This window comes from Cynocephalus volans, chromosome 10 (genome assembly GCF_027409185.1).
Source record: "Cynocephalus volans isolate mCynVol1 chromosome 10, mCynVol1.pri, whole genome shotgun sequence".
NCBI classification, from domain to species: Eukaryota; Metazoa; Chordata; class Mammalia; order Dermoptera; family Cynocephalidae; genus Cynocephalus; species Cynocephalus volans.
The window spans coordinates 25,689,022-25,710,121 of NC_084469.1; the positions used below are offsets into that span (position 1 = coordinate 25,689,022).

Sequence of the window (21,100 nt, forward strand, 5' to 3'; positions counted from 1 at the left end):
AGCAGTGATTCAAACAGGTGTTTTTACACCCATATTCATAGCAGCATTATTCACAATAGCTAAAAGGTGGAAATAACCCAAATGTCCATCGATTGGTTAATGGATGAACAAAATGTTGTATATATGTACAATGGCTTAAAACAGAATTCTGATAATGATACAACATGGATGAACCTTGAAGACATTATGCTAAGTAAGCCAGACACAAAGGAACAAATATTGTATGATTCTACTTATATGAGATACTTACTCAAATTCACAGAGATAGAAAGTCTTTATGAATGGTTGATCACGTATGGTCGTTACCGGGGTCTGGGGAGCAGGTGGAGGATGGGAAGTTACTGTTTAATGGGTACAGAATTTCAGTTTGAGATGATGAAAAAGTTCTGGAAATGGATAGTGGTGATGGTTGTACAACATTGTGAATGTATTTAATGCTACTGAACTGTACACTTAAAATGGTAAGCGTTATGTGTATTTTACCATAATTTTGAAATATATACAAAATATACAAAGTTGTGCTGTCCTACAAATGGAAGATGTTTAATCGTTAGGCAATCTTTATTTTCAGCCTCTCTTTTTTAAGTAATAAAAACATTTTAAGGACATAAAAAAAATCAGTTGACAATAAATGTAGGGGTTTATTTCTGGACTCTCAGTTCTGTTCCATTGATCTGCATGTCTGTCTTCATGATAGTGCCAAGATTTATAGTAAGTTCTGATATCAGGAAGTGCAAGTCCCTAGCTCTGTCTGTCTTTTTCAAGATTATTTTGGCTATTCTAGGTTCCTTGCATTTCTGTATAAATTTTATCACCAGCTTGTCAATTTCTGCAAAAAGGCCAGCTGAAGTTTGAGAGGGATTGCATTGAATATATAGATTAATTTGGGGAATATTGCCGTCTTAACAAATTACTCACTGATCCATGAATAGGAGATCTCTCTTTTTCATTCAACAGTATTAAAATGTAAAATTTTATCTTTTTTTCTCTTCTAAACTGTAAATTCTTATATTTTGCTGTTTTTCCTGAGGACAGTAAGAAGGACTAATAAGTTTCCAGTAAGGCAATTTTTTTTTTTTTTCTTTTTGAGGGGGCAGTTAGGTTGGCTATCTCTGTCCCGCCAAAAACTATTTTTTTTTTTTTAAAGATGACCGGTAAGGGGATCTGAACCCTTGACTTGGTGTTGTCAGCACCACGCTCTCCCGAGTGAGCTAACCGGCCATCCCTATATGGGATCCAAACCTGTGGCCTTGGTGTTATCAGCACCACAATCTCCCAAGTGAGCCACGGGCCGGCCCCAAAAACTATTATTTTTTGAGTTTATTTTTTTACATTCTAAGATGTTCTGGAGCAGTTGTGGGGGGGGGATGGGGGAGGAAGGAAATAGGGTGGGAGGAGGAGGAAGGGGGGGCATGGTTGAGGCCCATGGCACCCCCCCCCATTTCTGCAGGGGAGATAAAGGAGCTTCCTGCCGTTGTTGCTGGGCTGGATGCAGATGTCAGGGGGGGCGTGGCTGAACCTCTCTGCTCCCATCACCCTGGCTTGGGAGACCAGTGGGCTTCCAGCAGCAGCTCAGTGGTCATCATTGGCTGGTTGCAGAAGATATGGGGGGGGCGGGTGGCTGAAGCCCTTGGCTCCCCACCAAACCAGCTTGGGAGCCCAGGGCACTTCTTGCAGTGGCTCAGTGGTCATCACTGGGCTGGTTGCTGGTGTGTGGGGGGTGTGGTCATGGCCGAGACCCTCGGCTCCCCAGTGCCCTGGCTTGGGAGCCTGGGGCACTTACTGCAGCAGCTCAGTGGTCATCACTGGGCCTCCCTGCTCTATATACAAACATGTATACATGTGTGTACATTTATGTACACACAAATATATGTACTTTTTTGTTTTCACAGAACATGAAACCTCACCCATATGTATCTTCTAAAAACAAGGACATTATCCCATATAACTACAATTCCATTATCATACCAAATTTCTCTAATTTTCCCTGAAAATTTTACTTCATTTTATTTTACTTTTTTATTTCAGCAGCTGGCCAGTATGGGGATCCAAACCCTTGACCCTGGTGTTACAACACCATGCTCTAACCAACTAAGCTAACCAGCCAGGCTGCCAAAATTTTATTTATAGGTGATTTTTTTTTTTTTTTTCAATTTAGGATTAAGGATCACATCTTGCATTTGGTTGTCATGTCTTTTTAATATCCTTTAATATATGAGAGTCCCTCTACCTTTTCTTCTTTCATGACATTGGCATTAATGAAGGTGCATGGCCAACTGTAATCTATAATGTCCCACAAAGATTTGTATTTGTCTGATTGTTTCCTTCATGTTTAGATTCAGATTAAACATTTTTGGAAAGCCTCAAGGTTGTGATTGCCAGATCTCTTCATAAGTCTTCCTTTTGTAATGGGTAGTCTGTAGAGAGATGTTTTGAGACATAACCATAAACTTTCATCCAATGGCATCTATTGATGATCTTTGCCCCAATTATTTATTATGTTAGTGGTTGGAAAATAGTGATTTCCTATTCTGTCATTCCTTCTACATGGCTTTTTCTTGCCTTTAAAGCAACTTGCTTTTAAGACTGCCCAGTGCCTTGGGTGAAACGCATAGATCTCAAAGGAGATCATTCTGGATCTCCCAATACAACCCCCTTGCTGTGCCTCCAGCACACTGACAGAATCTTAGCTTTTGTTAATGAATATCTAATATTTTGGCTTTGAGGTGTGAAGCTATCTGCTGATTGGAGCCACAGTGGCTTTCTAGGTCTTATCATTTTCCATAGCAGCAAAGCCTCTTGAAATATATCTACATTGTGCCATTGGTTGGCTTTTCTTACACCAGGTGTTCCCTTCTGTTATACTAGGTGACAGTTTGCACATAGCAGAGGAATCTGACTTTCATATTTAGTTTACTCAACAATGAGCCCCCATTTTGTGTTAGTAAAATCAAGATGCTTAAAGCACAGTCTTTTTTTTTTTTTAAAGATGACCGGTAAGGGGATCTTAACACTTGACTTGGTGTTGTCAGCACCACGCTCTCCCAAGTGAGCCAATCGGCCATTCCTATACAGGGCCCCGAACCCGTGGCTTTGGTGTCATCAGCACCACACTCTCCCAGGTGAGCCACAGTCTTTGTTTTCAAGGAACCCATGGTCTAGTGGGAAACATGTCCAGAGACACGTACTCAGATCAGCGTTGCCCAGGGTGGAAAGGGACAAACTTTCAGAGACATAGAGTGCCACAGAGGTTCAGACGTAGCAGTGCCACCAAACGGAGGCAACTGGGGGCTGGCCTTTGACTAGGCCATAAAATACAGGGATGAAGAGTTGAGAAGGCAGGAGTGGAGTGTGAAGGGTGGGTGCATTTTAAGTACAGAGGAAAGTGAAGCAAAAGCAGAGGAGAGAGGAAACAGTTGCTACCAGAGGAAAGTGGCCAGTCTGGCACAGGCCTTCTCCATACACCTTTCAGCTGGGCTTACGAGGATGCTAGAATTCCCTTTCTCCCACCATGGGTCCACTGTTGGACTAATGATATCTGTCTCATCTCAATACAAATAATTTTCAAAAGGCACTAACGATTCTCATCAGGACAGGGAAGTCATTCTGTCCCTGAACAGGTGCTTTGGGCAATGACTGCAGATTAGTCATGTCCTCTTCCTCCTTAATTGGCCTCTCCCAGGGCCATTTGGATTCTAAGATTTATCTGACCCCATCAAATTCAGAGCTGCAGTTCCCCCACTACAGGCATTTCAAACAGAAGACAGCAGCTGGATAGAATTTTTTTTCTTTTTGTTGGACAGATTTTTTTTTTTTTTTGGATGGAGGGGCATTCCAGTGAAGTGCCTACCTTGAAAATCTTTATCTACAGATAATAAACTTGGCTGGATGAGATGTTTTTTTGAGGAGCAGTCACATTAACAGCTGTTCACTTACCATTTTTCCTGGGCAAAGCCCAGCTTAGGAACCCCACACAGTTATAATCAACATGGAGTACAGGGTCTGTACTCTGTATATTAAAAGGTGCTACCACGTTCTTAAAGCCATTCTGGGTGTTGGGGGGTGGGAACACACAGTAGCCAGGCCCTCTCGAGTACAGCCATGTATACAGTGTTCCAGCCTGACCAGGTCTCTCCTGGGCCCTGGTCCTGGTTTGGAGGGGCCTGGAGACCTTGTGGGAGAGGGAGCTGCTCTGTCCAAGGCACAGAACCTGAACTAAATGCCATTCAGACCCTTATAAGAGCCTAGGGCTGGGAGTTAGGACACTGAGTTCTAATCCTTGCTGTGTCACTTTGTGACCTGGGACAAATACCTCTCCAAGCCTGAGTTTCTTCATGCGGTGTTAAGCCCTAGATTATCTATAAGGGTCCTCCCAGCTCTTCATATTCTCCTTCAAGTGAATGGTTTCAAGAAGGGAGAGAGAGGGGAGCTATATACATAGAACTAAAGGCCAGAATAGAGGCCTGGAAGGAGCAACTTGCTTGTAAATCTACTTCCTAAACAAAACAGTCTCTCTCCTTACATAACCTAAGGCTCCCCAAGGCACTAGCCTTTTGTTTTTTTCTGGAAGCAGTAGCAGCTAGTTCTGAGTCCTCCCTGCCTGTGCCCCTGTGCAGGGGAAACAGCTCTCTCCCCTGAGCACGGTCACCCCCTTGGAGCAAGAAGAACAGCACTGAACATCCCTCCCTTGCTCTGGCTGCCAGCTCTGGGGTCCTGGGCAAGGCTGACCTGAGAAGCCCAGGGGGCAGCAGAACTTCATGTTCTCACAATGCTCAGCAACCTATGCTGTTCATCCCTTGCTCCTCACCCCAGAAGCCTCCACGTCCTTCTGCTGTGTCTCCTGCTCTGACTGTACTCCCCTGGTAAACACCCTCCCCCGGTAAACAACACAGCCCTCTCCAGCATGGTCTGTTCATTTTCTCACACTCCTTGAGGTCAGGGTCACCAGCCTCCCTGCTCCCCAAGGCCACATCCACATGACCTCCCCTCCACTCTCTGAGGTTTAAGCCGTACCTCAGCCCATGCCCACCTTCCTCCAGATTACTCCCTTTGTATATCAGCCTTCTCTCCATCCAATCACCATCACCATCCTAGGGGGCCTTTGGGCTGTCTCTTGACCTCATCTCCAAAGACCTTCCCCTCCACTCCATTTCAGCCACACCCTCCCATGGGCAGAATCTCTTCCTGACACCAGGAATTCAGACATTGAACCTTCACACCCACTGGCCCAGAGACTGCCATCACACTAGCACATCTTCCTCGGCAAGGCCTCTAATCCATTCACTTCTCCAACTTCTCCCAGTCTCCAGCCCTCTTTGGCCTCATGTCTCTCCCTGTCCAGCTTGAACTGCACTTTCCATCACTTCAACCACCCTCTTGTTTAACTTGTCAAAACCATCCTTGTCTTGCTAAACCCCAACTCTGGATGAGTCTAACAGCCTTTTTCTGAGCAGACTCCACAGTGGAGAAAAGCATACAGCTTAGGAGATTGGGGTTTCCAGGATCAATGGCCACTCACCTCAACTGGCCCCTCTGTCCTCACCCCATGGTGCCCCCTGTGGAGGAGTACAGACTACCTCTGACCTAACCCTAATCCTTCCATTCCCTCCACCTTCTTGGGGGCCTTGAGCCACATTTCCTGCTCTCTTCCTCCTGTAATTACTACCTCTTTCCCTGCCCAGATACTTGAAACAGCATGTAAGCAAGCTCAAGTCTCACTCATATGAAAAATAAATATACCCTCTCCGGAACACAGCTCCCTCCAGCTACTGCCCCATTATCTCTCCTCCCGTTCATGACCAGACGTCTATACTCCTTGCCTTCATTTCCCCAATTCCTCACTCTTCGCCCTGCCCCCACCATACCACAACTGCTCTCAACAGGACCACGGATGGCCTGACCCTCTCTCCTTCCCTGGGACTCCCCTTGTCCACCTCCATCTCAGTCCCCTCCTCCCATGACCCCTGAGGTTGGAGCTTTTCTAGGATCACTTCTAGGTCTTCTGCTCTCAAAACTTCAACTCCCGTCAAACGCTGATGCCTCAGAAATCCTCTTGTACAAACAGGTTCATCCAGCTGCCTACTAGCCACCTGCACTGAGATAGATACTGCAGACTGCTCAGTGTTAACATGGCCAAAACCAAATTACCTGCCCTTGAACTCACTTCCCCCCGTGTCCTCTCTTCTCAGAGAATGGCAGTCCCATCCATCCTGTCCCAAGACAGACGTGGGCCCAGCATAGAGCAGATCAACATCTGCTGGATGAGTAAATGAATCCTTGATCCTCCCTCGTTCTCCACAGCCAGTCACCAAGTCCTGTCCATTTTCCCTCCTAATCCCTCGAGTCCGTTCCCTCTGCTTCTTTCTGAGTTGAGGCTGGCTCCTCCTATGCATCCTTCGGCAGGCTTCCAGGACCCCTGAACCCCGGCACAACGCGCCGTCCGGCCTGCCACCTCATCGTAGACGCTGTCCGTACCACACGGACCGAACGAGTGAAAGGACCGTGGGCGAAGGGGGCCGCCGCCTGTCGCCTGCAGCCACCGCACCTGGGATCTACACGCAGCGCGCCCCGCCCCCGTCCCCGCCCCCGTCCCCGCCCCCGTCCCCGCCCCCGTCCGCTTCTAACCAAGCATAACTGGGAAGACCTCCATTGGCGGCCAATGGAAACGGTTTGCGGGCGACCCGCGCCCCCCGGCCTGCGTGCTGATTCTCCGCCAGCCAATGGGCGCGCCGGCGGAGGCCTCGCGGGGTGGAGCGGCTGCGCAGGCGCGGGGCCCCGGGAAGACGCGCGGGTTCGGCCCCTCTCTTCAGCACTATGGGTGTCGGCGAGCGCGGCGTCTCCTCCTGCCCGCCCAAACGCCAGACGATGGCGGCCAGGCGCTGCGTGGAGTGGCTGCTGGGCCTCTACTTCCTCTCTCACATCCCCATCACCCTGTTCATGGACCTGCAGGTGGTGCTGCCGCCCGAACTCTACCCGGTTGAGGTGAGGGGCACCCGGTCGGTCCCGCCCGCCGCTCGCCGCGTCTCCGGAGGCCCCTCCGCGCCCTGCGGTTGCTCCTTCGCGACCCACAGGCCCTCCCGTCCTCCGCTCCCACCTCGCCCACCCACGGCCCCAGTTCTGCCCCCTTGTCCTTCCTATCCTCCGGCTCCCTCCGTAACTGGCTTCAACGCGACGGCTTCCTCTGGCTTTTTCTTTATCCCAGACCCTTCTCCCAGGCTGCAAGGGGCAGATGCTTCTTTCCCTTTAAAGTTATTTCTAATCCTGGGTATGTTTAAGGCTCCCACAATTCCACTTCTAGGCAAGTGTTTGAGGGACATAGTCTGGATGAACCAGCGTGTAAAATCACGTGTTGGATTTGTTTTAAAGTTTGTTTTTGGGAAGGGCTTTAAAATACGTCTAATCCCAAAGAAAAAACTGGAGTAGAATTAGACCATCCAAAGTTTTAGCACCTTGGTTGGTGTTGCTTGGGCATTCACTTCTTCACGTTTCATTCAGCAACTTCAAAAGCTCAGGAGGAAATTAATAAAACCTTTTCAAGTAGGCCCTTTTAATTGGATTCGAGTAGGAATGATCACCTGAGCAGAAGGTGAAAAGTTCCATTTCCTGGTTGTTGGAGAGCATTCTTTACCTAAAACTTTGCTTTAATGCTTTTTTTTTTCTTTCGGAGATACAATTTTAGTTTTCCGGTTTATTTTTATTTGGACCGTGTAAACCTAATATGGAATTCCTGTCCTCAGTTCCATGCATCTCCAACCTGTCTGTAGAACTGTGAGCAACACTAACTTGTCTGCCTAAAGATTTGATTTTGCCTGTTTCTCCTAAAATACTTTTTATCCTGAGGTCCACCAACTCTCAGTGGTGTTGCGTGTGCCTTCTGTTTTCAGGGAGGAGAATCTATAGCTTCCATCAACTTTTCCAGGAGTCTCACCTTTCCAAAAAGGTTAAGAGCCACTGCTCAACAATGTGTCCCCACTGCCATAAATCTCCTTTCTGTATGCTTCTAACCAAGCATAACTGGGAAGACCTCAGATCTCCTTTTCCATGGGAAAGTCGTAGGTGGTGTGTGGCAAGAGCATTGGACTGCAGTTAGGGGACTTTGTTTTTCCAAGAACTGGCTGAGTGTCTTGGGCAAGTCAGGCCTCTGTAGCCTCAACTGTCAATAGAGAGTTGGGTTAAATGATAAGCCAAACACAGGGTGTATTAATTTCTTATTGCTGCTGTAACAAATTTATTCTACAGTTCTGGAGGTCAGAACTTTGAAACGAATGTTTAGGGGCTAAAGTCAAAGCCGGTTGTCAGTTGGTTAGAACGCAGTGTTTTAACACCAAGGTCAAAAGTTTGGATTCCTATATCATCCAGCAGCCAAAAAACTAAATTCAAAGTACTGGAAGGGCTGGTTCCTTCTTAGGGTTCTAGGGGAGAGTCTGTTCCTTGCTCTTCAACTTTCAGGTGTCTCCAGTGTTCCATGGCTTACGGCTGCATCCCTACAGTCTGTTTTCACATTGCCGTCTTCTCTTCTGTTGTCAAATCTTTCTCTGCCTCACTTTTATAAGAACACTTGCAGTACATTTAGGGACCACCAGATAACCTATGAAAATCTCCCCATCTCAAGATCCTTAACTTAATCATATCTGCAAAGTCCCTTTTGCTAAATAAAGTCACAGACTCCGTGGATTATCTTTGGGGGCCATTATTCAGCCTGCCACATAGGGCCAGATAGTACATACTCACTACACAGGTCATCACAGCTCTGTACTAGCCATTAGTTATCCTGAAGAAAGGAGAGCCTACTATTGCCATTTGTGGTTTTTGAAAACTGTATGGCCAGGAAAACTTAGGTAGTCTGCCTGTGCACAATCGTAGATGTTATGGGTCCCTTTCATACTTAGTAATTAGCGTGTCACTCCATGTAGCCTTTCTAGACTTAGCTGTTTTCTATCCTTTCTCAATGTGCCATTCCCACAAGTCCTTCTTGATCACCATGCACAGACTACGATTGAAATGTGCCCAGCATCATAAAGACTCCACTTAAACATATATACTTGATTTGGTAAAATTTTATGTGATTTTTTCGGTCACTGCCTGGTATGGGGATCTGAACCCGTGACCTTGGTGGTACCAGTACCATGCTTTCCTGAGTGAGTTAACTGGTCAGTTCATGCTTTATTTTTTCTAATGTTGACTTACTGAAAGAGGCTAAGAGCCAATGCAGGCAGGATCTGGCAGAAACTGTTTGTAGGCATTAATTACCATGGGGGTGGGCACATCCCAGCTTGAAAGACCTGTTTCTATTCATTCTTGTTGCTTTGGGTGGGGAATGATGGTTTTGTTGTTTCTATAGTGGGAAAATAATAATATTAAAACTGTGAGTTATTCTCAGATTCACTTTGAAAAGTGCCAAAATTTAACATCTGTTGTTTTTCCTCCCTAAATAGAAGGAATTTTTCCCTAGAACTAAAAAGCCTGTGGGAGATTACATAGTGGTTGGGCTAAAATTTGCAAATTACAATTTTTCCTTGGTTTGAACCAAATCAACATTTGGAAAAACTCTTATTATGAAACAGAGAATTTAGTTTGGATTAATACATGGGAGGGGGGCTGACTCAACTGGTTAGAGTGTGGTGTTATAATACCAAGGTCAACAGTTTGGATCCCCATACGGGCCAGCTGCCAAAAAAACAAAAAAGATGAGAAGCATTTTGTAGTATCATTTGGAACTGGTTAACATTGCTTCTGTTAAAATAAGGAAAAACAGATGAGGATCGGGATCTGAAATCAGCCTGTTTTCTCATTCTAAATTAAAGTAGTGCAAGGTTTTCAGCAGCAACCCCTGGTTTAGAAATCCATGTGTGCAGGCCAGGTGAATCCTTTAATGGATAACAGTGGTGAGTTGAGTCAAATGTGAGTCAGGTATAAATGGAAACAGTTTTATTGCCTTTCTCGGTGGTCTTAACTAATAATAATTAATGGCCAGTTAATAGGATTAAATTTGAACATCTCTAAATATGCATCAGGTACCTTCAGTTAAGTAATCTTACATGTTAGCCGTTATTGTAAATGTACATGTGTTAACTCACTGTTTCTTACCGACAGTGAGGTAGGTATATTATTGACCCTGCTTTATAGATGGGGAAACAAGCTTAGCAAGATTAAGAGCCTCGCCCAGAGCCAGGCTTTCTGTGCACAGGTCCCATACGCCTCAGCACTCTTCTTGGGGGTGGCTGGGCCTTCTCTTCCACCCACCCTTAGTCCAGACCGCTTCCTGTCATCAGGTGGTTGGGTCCTATTTGATTACTACAAGAGCTGGCTGATTTTTAAATTTCTCTAATCTCATTCTACAGCCCTTAGAAATTACATTGCTGTACAAGTCTGCCTCAGTCTATGAAACAGGTGGATCTGAGAGATTGTATACAAATTGAATAGACAATTGTATACAAAGTGGACCAGAATGCCTTTTAAATTCTGCAGTAAATCTTTTATAGCAGATAGTTTCCTCCAGTAAAGTAAATCTAAAAAGCAGAAAAGGACCTTAAAAAAAAATTAGTCCAAGTTGCTCATTCTACAGATAAGGAAATAGAGCCCTGGAGAGGGGCAGTGACTTCACCTTTATGAGTATTTTCAACCATGTTAGTATCCTGAAAAGTGCTTAGGAGGCAAAGGGTATTGTTATGAATTTAAATTTCAAGCAAAGAATTAGAGATCATTTGGTCAATAAGTTGGTTATCTAGCCGAGCCTTTCTGAAATTAAATATTATGCTAACAACGTTTGTTTCTGGATATTTGCTCAAAGCTTGCTTGCAGCAATAAGGCCTCTATTTCACAATAGTGAACCTTTATCTTTTGATTAAAAATTAACAGGAAAAGTATCCTTGGATTTTCCATTGTAAGATAAATTCTTACCTTGAAGTTGCCCTTATTTATCATAACAAGACATTTATTTGGCTTTGAAGGCATGTGTGTGAGGACAAGGCCACCTCCAGGAGGTTAAATATAACAGGCCTTCAGTAGTCCATGTAGGCCCTTTGGGCTCCTGTAAAAGCACAAATTGGGCAACCTGAAACTACTGCTTCTTTCTTCTGCCTGTGGCCATGTCAACATGGGTCTGCAGCTTTTTATCTGACAGGGTAATTACGAGGGTGGGGACCAAGCTAGAACTGAGACCACTAACTCTCAAGCCTTGCCATAGCCTAGAAGTTGTATAATTTGTAGTTTGGAGCACTGTCTGTTCTTCCACAAATATCCTACTGCTGTCCTAAGAGAAAAAAAATTAGAATCAAAGGAGTTAAGAATAATGAGCATATTTGCCATATTAGAGTTAAAATGTCTAAAATTACATCTCCACAGTAGATAGATTTACCTCCCCTTCCACACACACACACACACACACACACACAAATCTCACAAAAAGAAGGAAATTTATTTTGGAGTTTTTTTTTTTAAAGATGACTGGTAAGGGGATCTTAATCCTTGACTTGTTGTTGTCAGTATCACGTTCTCCAAGTGAGCTAACCAGCCATCCCTATATAGGGATCCGAACCCGTGGCCTTGGTGTTATCAGCACCACACTCTCCCAAGTGAGCCACGGGCCAGCCCCATTTCAGTATTTGAGAGAATCTGGCCTTTGGAGTTTGGTGTACTGTTGGCTGCTGTGAAAGGAAAAATGTCAGGATTGTTTTCACATTTATCATTTCTTTACAAAGAATGATATTGTTTGCGAAAATGTCTCCTTTGTTCCATTCAGCAACATCTGGAGAGCCTAAGTGCAAGGTATGTTGTGTGCTCTTGACAGTGGACAACACACCTGGATATATATCATGAAGTTATGAACAAATGTTGGGTACCACAAAGAAGGGGCTGGAAGAGTTGAGGAGAACTTCACAGAGAAGGTAACATTTGAGTTTTAGAGCTAGTGAATTTTTATCAAATGACTACCTAGGTTGTATAACAAAAGCCAGCTGGTTATGTGCCATCTGCTGCCAAGGGGGCTGGTTAATGAGAGACTCTTCAAATGAGTTGGAGCTGCTGAGCCTGTCCAAGCCAGGTGGCTGTAATTCATCATGATCATTATCTTTTTTCAGTTTAGAAACCTGCTGAAGTGGTATGCTAAGGAATTCAAAGACCCCCTGCTACAGGATCCCCCAGCATGGTTTAAGTCCTTCCTGTTTTGCGAGCTTGTGTTTCAGCTGCCTTTCTTTCCCGTTGCAATGTACGCCTTCTTCAAAGGTTGGTAAGATCCCATTTTTGCTCAGAAATCAGGGTCCAGAAATCTTATGGGAAAATATCTCCAAGGGAGTAGAAAGTGATCCCTGTAGTTTGTGTGAGGGCACCATAGGATCTGGTGGAAATAGCCAGGACAGATCTTGTAAAGACACTAGTGTGGCTCAGGCTAATGTCTGTGGTCAGCTGGGTTGCATGGCTGCCTCAGTTTTCTGGAAATCTCTCTCGTGTACATGAAACCTGAGTCCACTTAAAGGATGAATTTATTTCCTTTTGCTTTTTTCCCCCACAGAATTAACTTCTTTTATGGTTGGCTTTTATATTCCTGCTTTGGATAGTAACATACTGACCTATAAGCAGTAGCATCAAGCTAATTCCTAAATGGCTTAACTTCTTATTTAAAAATTCTTATGGTGTTCTCATATAATTAATGTTTTTATAAAGAAGGTGGCCATACCTGTGTGCTTGGTAACTAAGCTTGTACAGCTGAAAAAGCTTATTTCCCACTGGAGTTCCCTGGAGTCACTAAACCCATCTCTTGATCCTGTCACATATATATAATTACTTAAGAAACAGATTCTGTGGGGCAGGGATTCCCTCTCCCCTTGCATTTTAGACCAAACAAGTTTAACTGGTAATGGTAGTTTTATTGCCCTAGTTTTTCTGAATTATATTCCCACCTCCACCCTTGGTTCTTTGACAGTGAGCTGGGGTCCCAGCTGTCATAAGTTTGCATGTTGGGCAGTATAACACATTAGTTTTCCATTTGTTCTGAGTTTCCACTTGGAGAAGGGGGTAGAATGATTTGACTGAAGGGAGCAGGCAAACAGATACAGGGTGGAGAATGTCATGGACATCCTTGGAGTCGTGAACAGACCTCATCTTGTTTTCTCTTCTACTTCAGGAAGCTGCAGGTGGATCCGTATCCCTGCCATCATCTACTCAGTTCATACCATGACAACTTTAATTCCAATTCTCTCCACATTTCTACTTGAGGATTTCTCCAAAGCCAGTGTTCTCAAAGGACAAAGACCTGAGACCTTCCATGAACGACTGACTCTTATATCTGTCTATGCGCCCTACTTAATCATCCCTCTCATACTACTCCTTTTCATGTTGCGGAGCCCCTACTACAAGAATGAGGAGAAAAGAAAGAAAAAATGAGGGAAACAACCACTGGCAGTGGGGAGAGATACCTACAGGGCAGTTGCCTATTGGACCCAATACAAAGAAAACTGCTCAGAACCCATGTTCTCAGTAGTATTTGAAACACACCAGCAGCAACACACAAGAGCAAGATAATGGCAGGAGCCACATGACCCTTAACTTCCAGGGGCACTGGGATGAACAGACCGACCAGCAGAGAGGTGTGGTCTAGGTTAGAGGGAAGTGGTGCCAAATACCTCAGTATGGGCCTAAGTTCCATTTCAGGATTGCGAAAGCAGAACCAGACCAGAAACTAGATAAACTTCCAAGAACATGGCCTGCTTGACATGTTTGAGTCATCTGACCCACAGTATACAAAGGTCCTTCAGAAAGTCTGTGGAAAAATTGAATTAAAAGATAATATAAATCTTTCCATGAACTTTTTGAAGTACCCTCATATATACACATGACTAAACCCATGGCTCATGATTCTATAGCATGTCACCAATCAGCAAAATGAATAGAGGGATGTTTGGGGCCATTTTAAAATTTGAAATTATGCCCTTTAAATATTCATTAAAAACTATATCGTGTTTTCTTGCCTCCACCTCTATACCTAGAAAAAGAAAATATACAAAAGAGGTTTAAGTTTAGTTTTCCTTAAGGTTCAGCCCTAGCATGACTTTCAGTCAGAAATGGGTTAAACTAGAAGGCATTTTGTTTCTGTCTTAAACACATCTTCCAGGAGAAGAGATTTTTTAAAAGTCACTTTGTTCATCTTCCTGTTTCCAAATCTTAGTTTTCCATGTTTTTAGAAACCAGCTGACACAGGTCCCTTTACTCTCAAAGTCTGGCATGTCAAGCCTTATTTGGGAGTGTGCTGCCTAATGAATACCTTCATCCTTCCTAATAGTTTATTCACTCCTATCTTGTTCTCAGTAGAGGGGATGGGGGACAGCCAGGTATGACATGCCCAGTGTGTACATATAGGGTTTCTTCACTTTAGTGCTTGGTGTTCCGTTAGCTTTGTCTAAGTCTACTCAAGGCCAACCCTAAAAAAGAAAAATAAGATGGTAGACAACAGGTCTAGTCAGTTCTGTTTTTGCCCATTTTGCTTACATCTTGTATTGATCTGATTATTAGTGGTACTGTCTGACTCATGTGCATCTGGTCCAAATAAAAGGTAGCTGCTGACACTTGCCTGGTTTGTTTTGTGGATTAGGAGCTAGAGAATCCAGTGTTAAACATACTTCACAGACACCAGGCAAAAAAGGTAGATCCAGCCATTTGAAAACAGTAATTCATTGCTTTTCTTTCCAAAAGTTTGTGAATTTACAAAAAAAAAAAAAAAAAAAAAAAAAGTTTACAGATGCTTAGTTCAGACTAAGAACGCAAGAGGTAAGAAACTGCACTGTGGCCACCAACATTTAAAACAAGCTCCCCCAGACTTGCAGTATTGCCTTCAGAGGGCTGTGTGCCTTCCACGCCATCTCACATGACATACTTAGATTGTTAAGTCAGGTCACTGGAATGGTACAGAGGGTTTTGGTTTGGAGGTGGGTTTTTTTTTTTTTCCCTTCCTGCTATAAAAATGAAATTTTCAGTTCATTTCTGAAAAATAAATTGGTCAATAAATTCATTTTGTTCTGCTTCTACTTTACACAAAGCTTCATATTCAACCCGATACCTGAAAAACAAAATTATTAATTAGAAGCCCTGAAAAAGGGTGAAATAAACCACAGACACTTCTAGAGAAGAATGTAGAGGTTTAAATGATTCCAAGAAATGGTGTGTTTAGAACGAAGAAAGAGGAATACGAAAGATAATAAGAGGCACCCTACCCAGGGCTGCCATGAGAAGTCTCCAGCCCTAAGAAAGCCTGCTTTCAGAGAACAAGCCAACTTTGTGGACCCTTGCTACCTGAACTTTCTTGCTCCAACCACCAGAGGTTGGTTGATATTAACAAATTTTCTACTTCCTTACTAACAAATATTTTATTTTTAAAATCTTCACTCAGGATGACAAGTTAGATGCTATTCCTGGGAAAACTGAGGAAGAATAGGGACAAGATGTGATCATTCGAGAAGGAATTTCAGTTGAGTAAAGAACTTGCTTTACCTCATGACTTCTTACCTTTCTAGCTGCATTTTCTTTTCTGCTATTAGTGCTTGGAGTTGCTGCTGTTGGGCTTCTCTCTGCTTTGCTATAGATTTGAGCAAGTTCCGAGCACCGATGGCCTAGGAAACACATTATTGCCAAACAAAGTTATGGCTTTGTTAAAACTGTCTACAGCATTAAGTCCTCAAAGTGGGGACATGCCATTTGGAAGCTATATCAGTGCCCAGCGGGGAAAAGAAACGAGCCCCAAAGCATTGGGGGTAAGTCAAGAGGATTAACCTACTGATCTCAGAGTGCCTGATGAGAACTGGACTGCAGCTCTGAGGCAGACCTAGGAATATTCCCAGAGCCAGGCACGTGGGTACTCAGTAGCCCATTTGGTCGTGCTATTTGGCCTTATGCCCTTTGCCAAGTCATCTATACAATTGCAAGCCTTCATTTCTTCCTTTATGAAATGAGGATACAACCACCCATCTCCGTTGATGTAAAGATGAAAGGAAATAATGACAGTACTGGTATGTAAGTTCAGTAGGCTCCTTAGACCAGAAATTGTTATTAGAATTCTGTTTTAATTAAATAAAAGGCCTTCCTCCACCCCCCATCCCCAAGATGTAGACAGAAGATGTGCTGATCTTACCTTCATCTTTTCATTTTCTGCTTCTTTTGCAAGTTGGTCAACAAGTTCAATTAAACCACCAACTATTTTCTGAAACTGACCAATTTCTTTTGGGGAAAAAATAAAACATGTTTTATTTCCTCAGCATCATCACGCCCCCTCAGCATTCCCTTGAGGCAATGAGCGGGCAGAGCTAACTGCCCCTTCTAATTTGTTGAAACAATTTGGTGCCTGCTGGCCCAAGTCTCCGACCCTTGTTCTAAACATAGAGAAGAGTGGCTGGCTGGGGACATACCTAGACCTTGAGACCCCACTGAGCCCCCTGGTAGGCCCATCCTCTGGATACACCCCAGTCCTGTTTCCCCAGGAACAACAAGCAGCACAAAGCACTGTTCATGAAAGGACCGCCTCAGCACATGAGCACTGCCGCTGGACTAGCCGCAGGTAGGACACTAGACTTCAGTTAATGGTGGGAATGGGGGCTCCCCACCTGTAACCAGAGCAAATTAAGAGCTCACAGCTTTTAAGTATCTAATCTATTTTTAAAGTGTCCTTGTAGTGACAGAAGCCCATTTTACTGAGGGGAAACTAAGGCCCAGAGAGGTGGGACAGCATTCACACAGATTGGCAACAGAACCCCAGCTACCTTTCACCAGTCAAGCTCTCTCCACAACCTAGGGAGTCCCTAGAAGGCCCGGAAATGCCTTGCTCTAGCTAGACCTGGCTCTGTGTCTACTGGCACTGGGCTTGCTTGACTGCTGGAACAAGAGGCTTCCTGGAGATCTCCAGCCAAAAGATGACTTCATTAAGTCTGTTGAGCTGCTTCTACAAACTTCAGCTATCACCTCTAACTCCAAATAATGGAGAGTCTGCCACTGAGAACACTATTTCTCCCGAGAAATCAAATCATGAGAACTTAGTTCTGTTTCCCACCACCAAGCCATGGTCTGCCTCCATGAAGTTTATGGTTTCTGAGAGCAAAAAATCAAATATGGCATATCTAAAAACACCCTCCCCCACCCACCATCCCAATGTTTGGTTTGACTGATGCTCTGTGGGACTACACAACAGCAAAAGAGGTCGGGCAGCCAAGGTGGGTGACCCATGGTAATTCACGTAGGCCAGGCTCAACCTCCAGAGAGCCAGCAGTTCCGTTCTGGCAGAGCCAAGAGCTGCAGTTGGGAGTGGGGTGGGGTACAGTTGGAACAGCTCAAAGCTGAGTGGCATCATGTCTCCCCAAATAATACTCACTGTCCACAAAGTCCTTGCACTCTTCCTTGAGCTCTATGGTCTGCTGGGTGACCTCTGGGTCCAACACCCTCAGCTTGTTCAGCTCATCAAAGTGCAGCCCTGCTTCACCCAGGATGTCCTTGGCCATAGCTGCAGAGAAACCAGCCCAATCCCCAATTACTTCTTTTTTTTTTTTTTTTTAAAGGACTGTGTCCTCTGAGCCAGGATTTTACTTAATTTTTTCAACGGCTGGCCTGTACAAGAATCTGAACTCTTGACCTTGGTGGTATCAGCACTGGATTCTAACCAGCAAGCCCTCCAATCACTTCTAAGCCACCAAGGCCATGCCTCCTTCCAGCCTCGCCCCACTCCTGCCCCTGGACACCAACGCCAGATGTTCCGAAGGCTCCCCCTTCCCTCGGCCTCCACCTCTCTGGGCCTCACCTGTCTCCCTTCCAGCTTCCCTAGAGAAGGTCTGCTCTGAAGGGGTGACAGTGGCAGTGGCAGGAAGAGGTGTGTCATAGAAGCAAGGGTCAGGAAAGAGTAAAGTCCGGTTGCTTGTCACAGGCATCGTTCATTCAACGCACATTTCCTGAGTGTCTACTACATGCCAACACTGCTAAATGCTGGGGGTACAAAGATGAATGCAACATGGTGCCCGCCCTGGAGGAGCACATAGGTTAGCTGGAGGAAGACCGACACGTAAACTGAACAATTACAATGTGTTACATGCTTTTACAGAAATATCACTACAGAGCTGGAGGAGAATAGGACAGTTAACTTAGGGTGAAGGAGTGACATCTGACCTAAGTTGTGAGCCATAATCATTTTTATATATCCCCAGTTACGAGCATCTTCAAAAAGTTCATGGAAAGATTTATATTATCTCTTAATTCTTTTTCTTTTTTTTTTGAAGTACCTGCGTTTGTACCCAAAATGTTATAAAAAGGATTTTCAAATATACATACTTGAACAACACAAAAAGCAAATAAAAGAAGAAATCTGAGTGAATTAAAAATTAGGGTTTAAAAAAATAAAAGAAGCCAAGAGAAATAATATTACCCAAAATGGATGCTACAGGATACTGTACACTTGCCTGAATTGGGAATCAGAGTTGGGTCAGTCTCTTCCTAGCAGCAAACACAAAAAGAAATTAAGTTATCAGCAAGAACATATCAACTAAAGAGGCCAAGGATAGGCATTGTAAGCAGAGAAAACAGAGTGGACAAAGGCATGAAATCACTGAAAGGACTTACCCTGCCTAGAAGATGAAAGGAAAGAGAATGAGGCTGGAGAGGTGGGCTGGAGCCCAGTCGGGAAGATGCTGTGTGCCAAACTGAGGAGTTTGAATTTTTTTCTGTAGGCAACAGAGAACCAGCAAAAATATCTTCACCCTTCCCAGGCCACCGTGCACTCCTGGTCCAAAGGATGCCTCACTTCTGGGAAGAAAACAGTGAAACCTCACCATCCTTCTGGCTCAAAAAGAACAACACAAGTAATGAAAAACAGAGTGCATGCCCTGTTTAAAAAGGTAGGCAATGCTACTTAGGTCTTGCCATTGGCTGCTATGCCAATCCCAAAACCCATGTGTTCCAAAGGCTACCATCACCTGGCCCTGTACCAGCCCCCTTCCCTCTGCTCCCACTTCTCCCAGCTTCACCTGTTTTCCCTTTCTGCTTCCTTAGAGAAGTCCTGTTCTGAATGGGGTGATTCTGGGAGTGACGGTCCAGAGCACATTTGCCACAGGAGGAGCAATGGTTGAAATAGAATTAAATCCCACTGTTGCCAGAACTACTGATTTTCAAGAGGACCAGAAATCTGATACCTAAATGTTGGTATCTAATTCAAGATTTAAAGTAAGGGAAAAAAACCCACATCCAACCCTGTGTGGGCCAACTAATGCAACTCTATGGGCTGTCTGTGTATGACTCTGGCCATTGACCTCACTGGAATCCATTAAAATAAGTGAGCTAGAATCTTCTTTTTGAAATATTTTAATCATCCAAAGCTTCCTTATAATTGGGCTTTTAAAAAAGATCGGTCTTCCTGCTTATTCTTCTTATACGTATAGTCTGACTAGTTAAGAGCTACCAGGTGGTGAGTAGTCAGACCAGCTGCTCCAGAAAGATTCAGCTAACAAGAGGGAGTTAACTCCTGCTTCAACTTCCACTCCCTTCCCTGAGAGAATACATCTGTTCAGAAACATCTACTGAGTCCTTGCTCTCAGGATAGAGCAATGAAGTAAATGCCTCTGGACAGACAGTAAACAATCACAGATTGTAATAACAGTATGATGAAAAGCAAGTACATGGTGCTACTTGAAGACACAGTAGGAGGATATAATTCATGGGGGGCAGGAGGGTGTCAAACTGAGACCTAAAGGATGTCCAAAAGTTTGTCAAGTGGAAGAGGAAGGGAGGCATTCCAGGCAAAAGGAAAGAAGGCACATGTGAAGATCCGGAGGCAGTAAGAAATCTGATGCATTCCAAGAACTGAAAGGCTAGTGTGACTGAAACAGTGAGCAAGAGGATGAGTGGAACAGATAGGTAGGTTAGAGCTGGATCGTGGAGGGCTTTGAAAGCTGCAGTAATGAGCTTGGATGTTGTCATGAAACTGATAAGCAGCCAGTGGATTCTCAGCAGAGGGACATAGATATGCAAAGATCACTCTGCCTCAGCCTGGAAAATGTATTGGAGGGAACAAGAGGGCGGGCCATGCCTACCTCATTCACCACTGTAACCCTAGCACCTAGCATGGTGCCTGCACATAACTGGCACTCGGTAAATGTTTGTGGAATGAACGACTGTGGAAACAGGAAGCTACTGCAGTAACTATTCAGCCTGCAGCTGAAGACAAATGATGAGATGTTCTGTAAACAGAATGACAGGACTTAGTAACGGATGGATTGAAGGTGGTGGCTGGAGAAGAGTTAAGGACAGAGTAAGGCGTGATTCCCAGGTATCGGGCTTGGGCCAACCATATGATTGGAGGGAATACCTTAACGAGAATGGGTAAGATGGCATAAGGGGCGTAGGGAGAAGGTTCGTAGCCCACTATCCGATTCTCTCCCAACTCCCAACCACGCGCCTGTCGAGCACCTGAGGAACACTAGGCACAAGCGCTGGCACTAATGCTCCCTGAGGATGAGGACGGTGACACGCTCCCTGCGCCCTGGGTCTCCCAGTTCCATGCTAAGTACTAAGAGCCGGCTCCGTCCATAGGGTGTGGAAGGCGCATCGGGCAGAAAGGAAGACCTGGGCGGCAGAGCTGGCTCTGTCCTTAACTATGTGAACTCCCTGAACGCAGCTTCTTCATAACATCGTCGCGAGCATCAATGCATCAAACTCCAGGCCTAAGCAGGATGTAAAACCGCTCCCTAAGAGCCGGGCGGAATTCCCACGTTTCTTTCGGCCTGGGACTGCCTTTCCTCAGGGCGCGGGCCTGTCACGTTCCTCACGCCCTGGGCCCGCCTTGTTCCGAAGCCCAAAGTCACGTCCTACCTGCCGGCCCTGTAGCGGCGGTGTGCTGCGGCCCAAAGAGCAAGTCTGCAGGATGCTTCTCTCTCCGGTCAGCAGCAACTAGGCCTGGACGGGTTAGCCTCCGCCGCTGCCACGGTTACAGCGCCTGTTTACCCACGACGTCACTCCCTGACACCGGAAGCACTTGCCCCCGCCCTTCCCATAGAGCCAGCTGGGAAACAGAGCCCTCGGGGAGGGAGGGCTGCCCAGAGGTCTTTGCGCTGGAAAGGCTGCCGGAAGTACCTGCGCGGTCGCC

General features: G+C 45.1%; 2 protein-coding genes and 1 non-coding gene across 5 annotated transcripts; 1 reads left to right on the top strand and 2 right to left on the bottom strand.

Annotated features, from left to right (window-relative positions):
* Positions 1 to 1,148: 1,148 nt before the first annotated feature.
* Positions 1,149 to 1,221, bottom strand: TRNAV-GAC (transfer RNA valine (anticodon GAC)). The gene has a single exon. It is a non-coding gene; the product is annotated as a tRNA-Val (tRNA).
* A 5,560-nt stretch (positions 1,222 to 6,781) lies between these two features.
* TMEM97 (transmembrane protein 97) lies at positions 6,782 to 15,010 on the top strand. Its single transcript, XM_063110680.1, has 3 exons — positions 6,782 to 6,981; positions 12,078 to 12,222; positions 13,121 to 15,010. The coding sequence occupies exons 1-3, from the start codon at positions 6,814 to 6,816 to the stop codon at positions 13,378 to 13,380; spliced, it is 573 nt and encodes a 190-aa protein (XP_062966750.1). The 5' UTR covers positions 6,782 to 6,813; the 3' UTR covers positions 13,381 to 15,010.
* Positions 14,552 to 20,946, bottom strand: IFT20 (intraflagellar transport 20). 3 transcript variants are annotated; one of them, XM_063110681.1, is made up of 6 exons: positions 18,389 to 18,416; positions 17,771 to 17,952; positions 17,348 to 17,476; positions 16,118 to 16,203; positions 15,496 to 15,599; positions 14,552 to 15,049 (listed from the first exon to the last, which is right to left on the bottom strand). In XM_063110681.1, the coding sequence occupies exons 2-6, from the start codon at positions 17,895 to 17,897 to the stop codon at positions 14,968 to 14,970; spliced, it is 528 nt and encodes a 175-aa protein (XP_062966751.1). In that variant the 5' UTR covers positions 17,898 to 17,952; positions 18,389 to 18,416; the 3' UTR covers positions 14,552 to 14,967. The 3 variants fall into 3 exon arrangements, with proteins under 3 accessions (XP_062966751.1, XP_062966753.1, XP_062966752.1); XM_063110683.1 differs by lacking the exons at positions 17,771 to 17,952; positions 18,389 to 18,416 and adding an exon at positions 20,827 to 20,946; XM_063110682.1 differs by lacking the exon at positions 18,389 to 18,416 and having other exon boundaries at positions 17,771 to 17,978.
* Between the last annotated feature and the right edge of the window lie 154 nt (positions 20,947 to 21,100).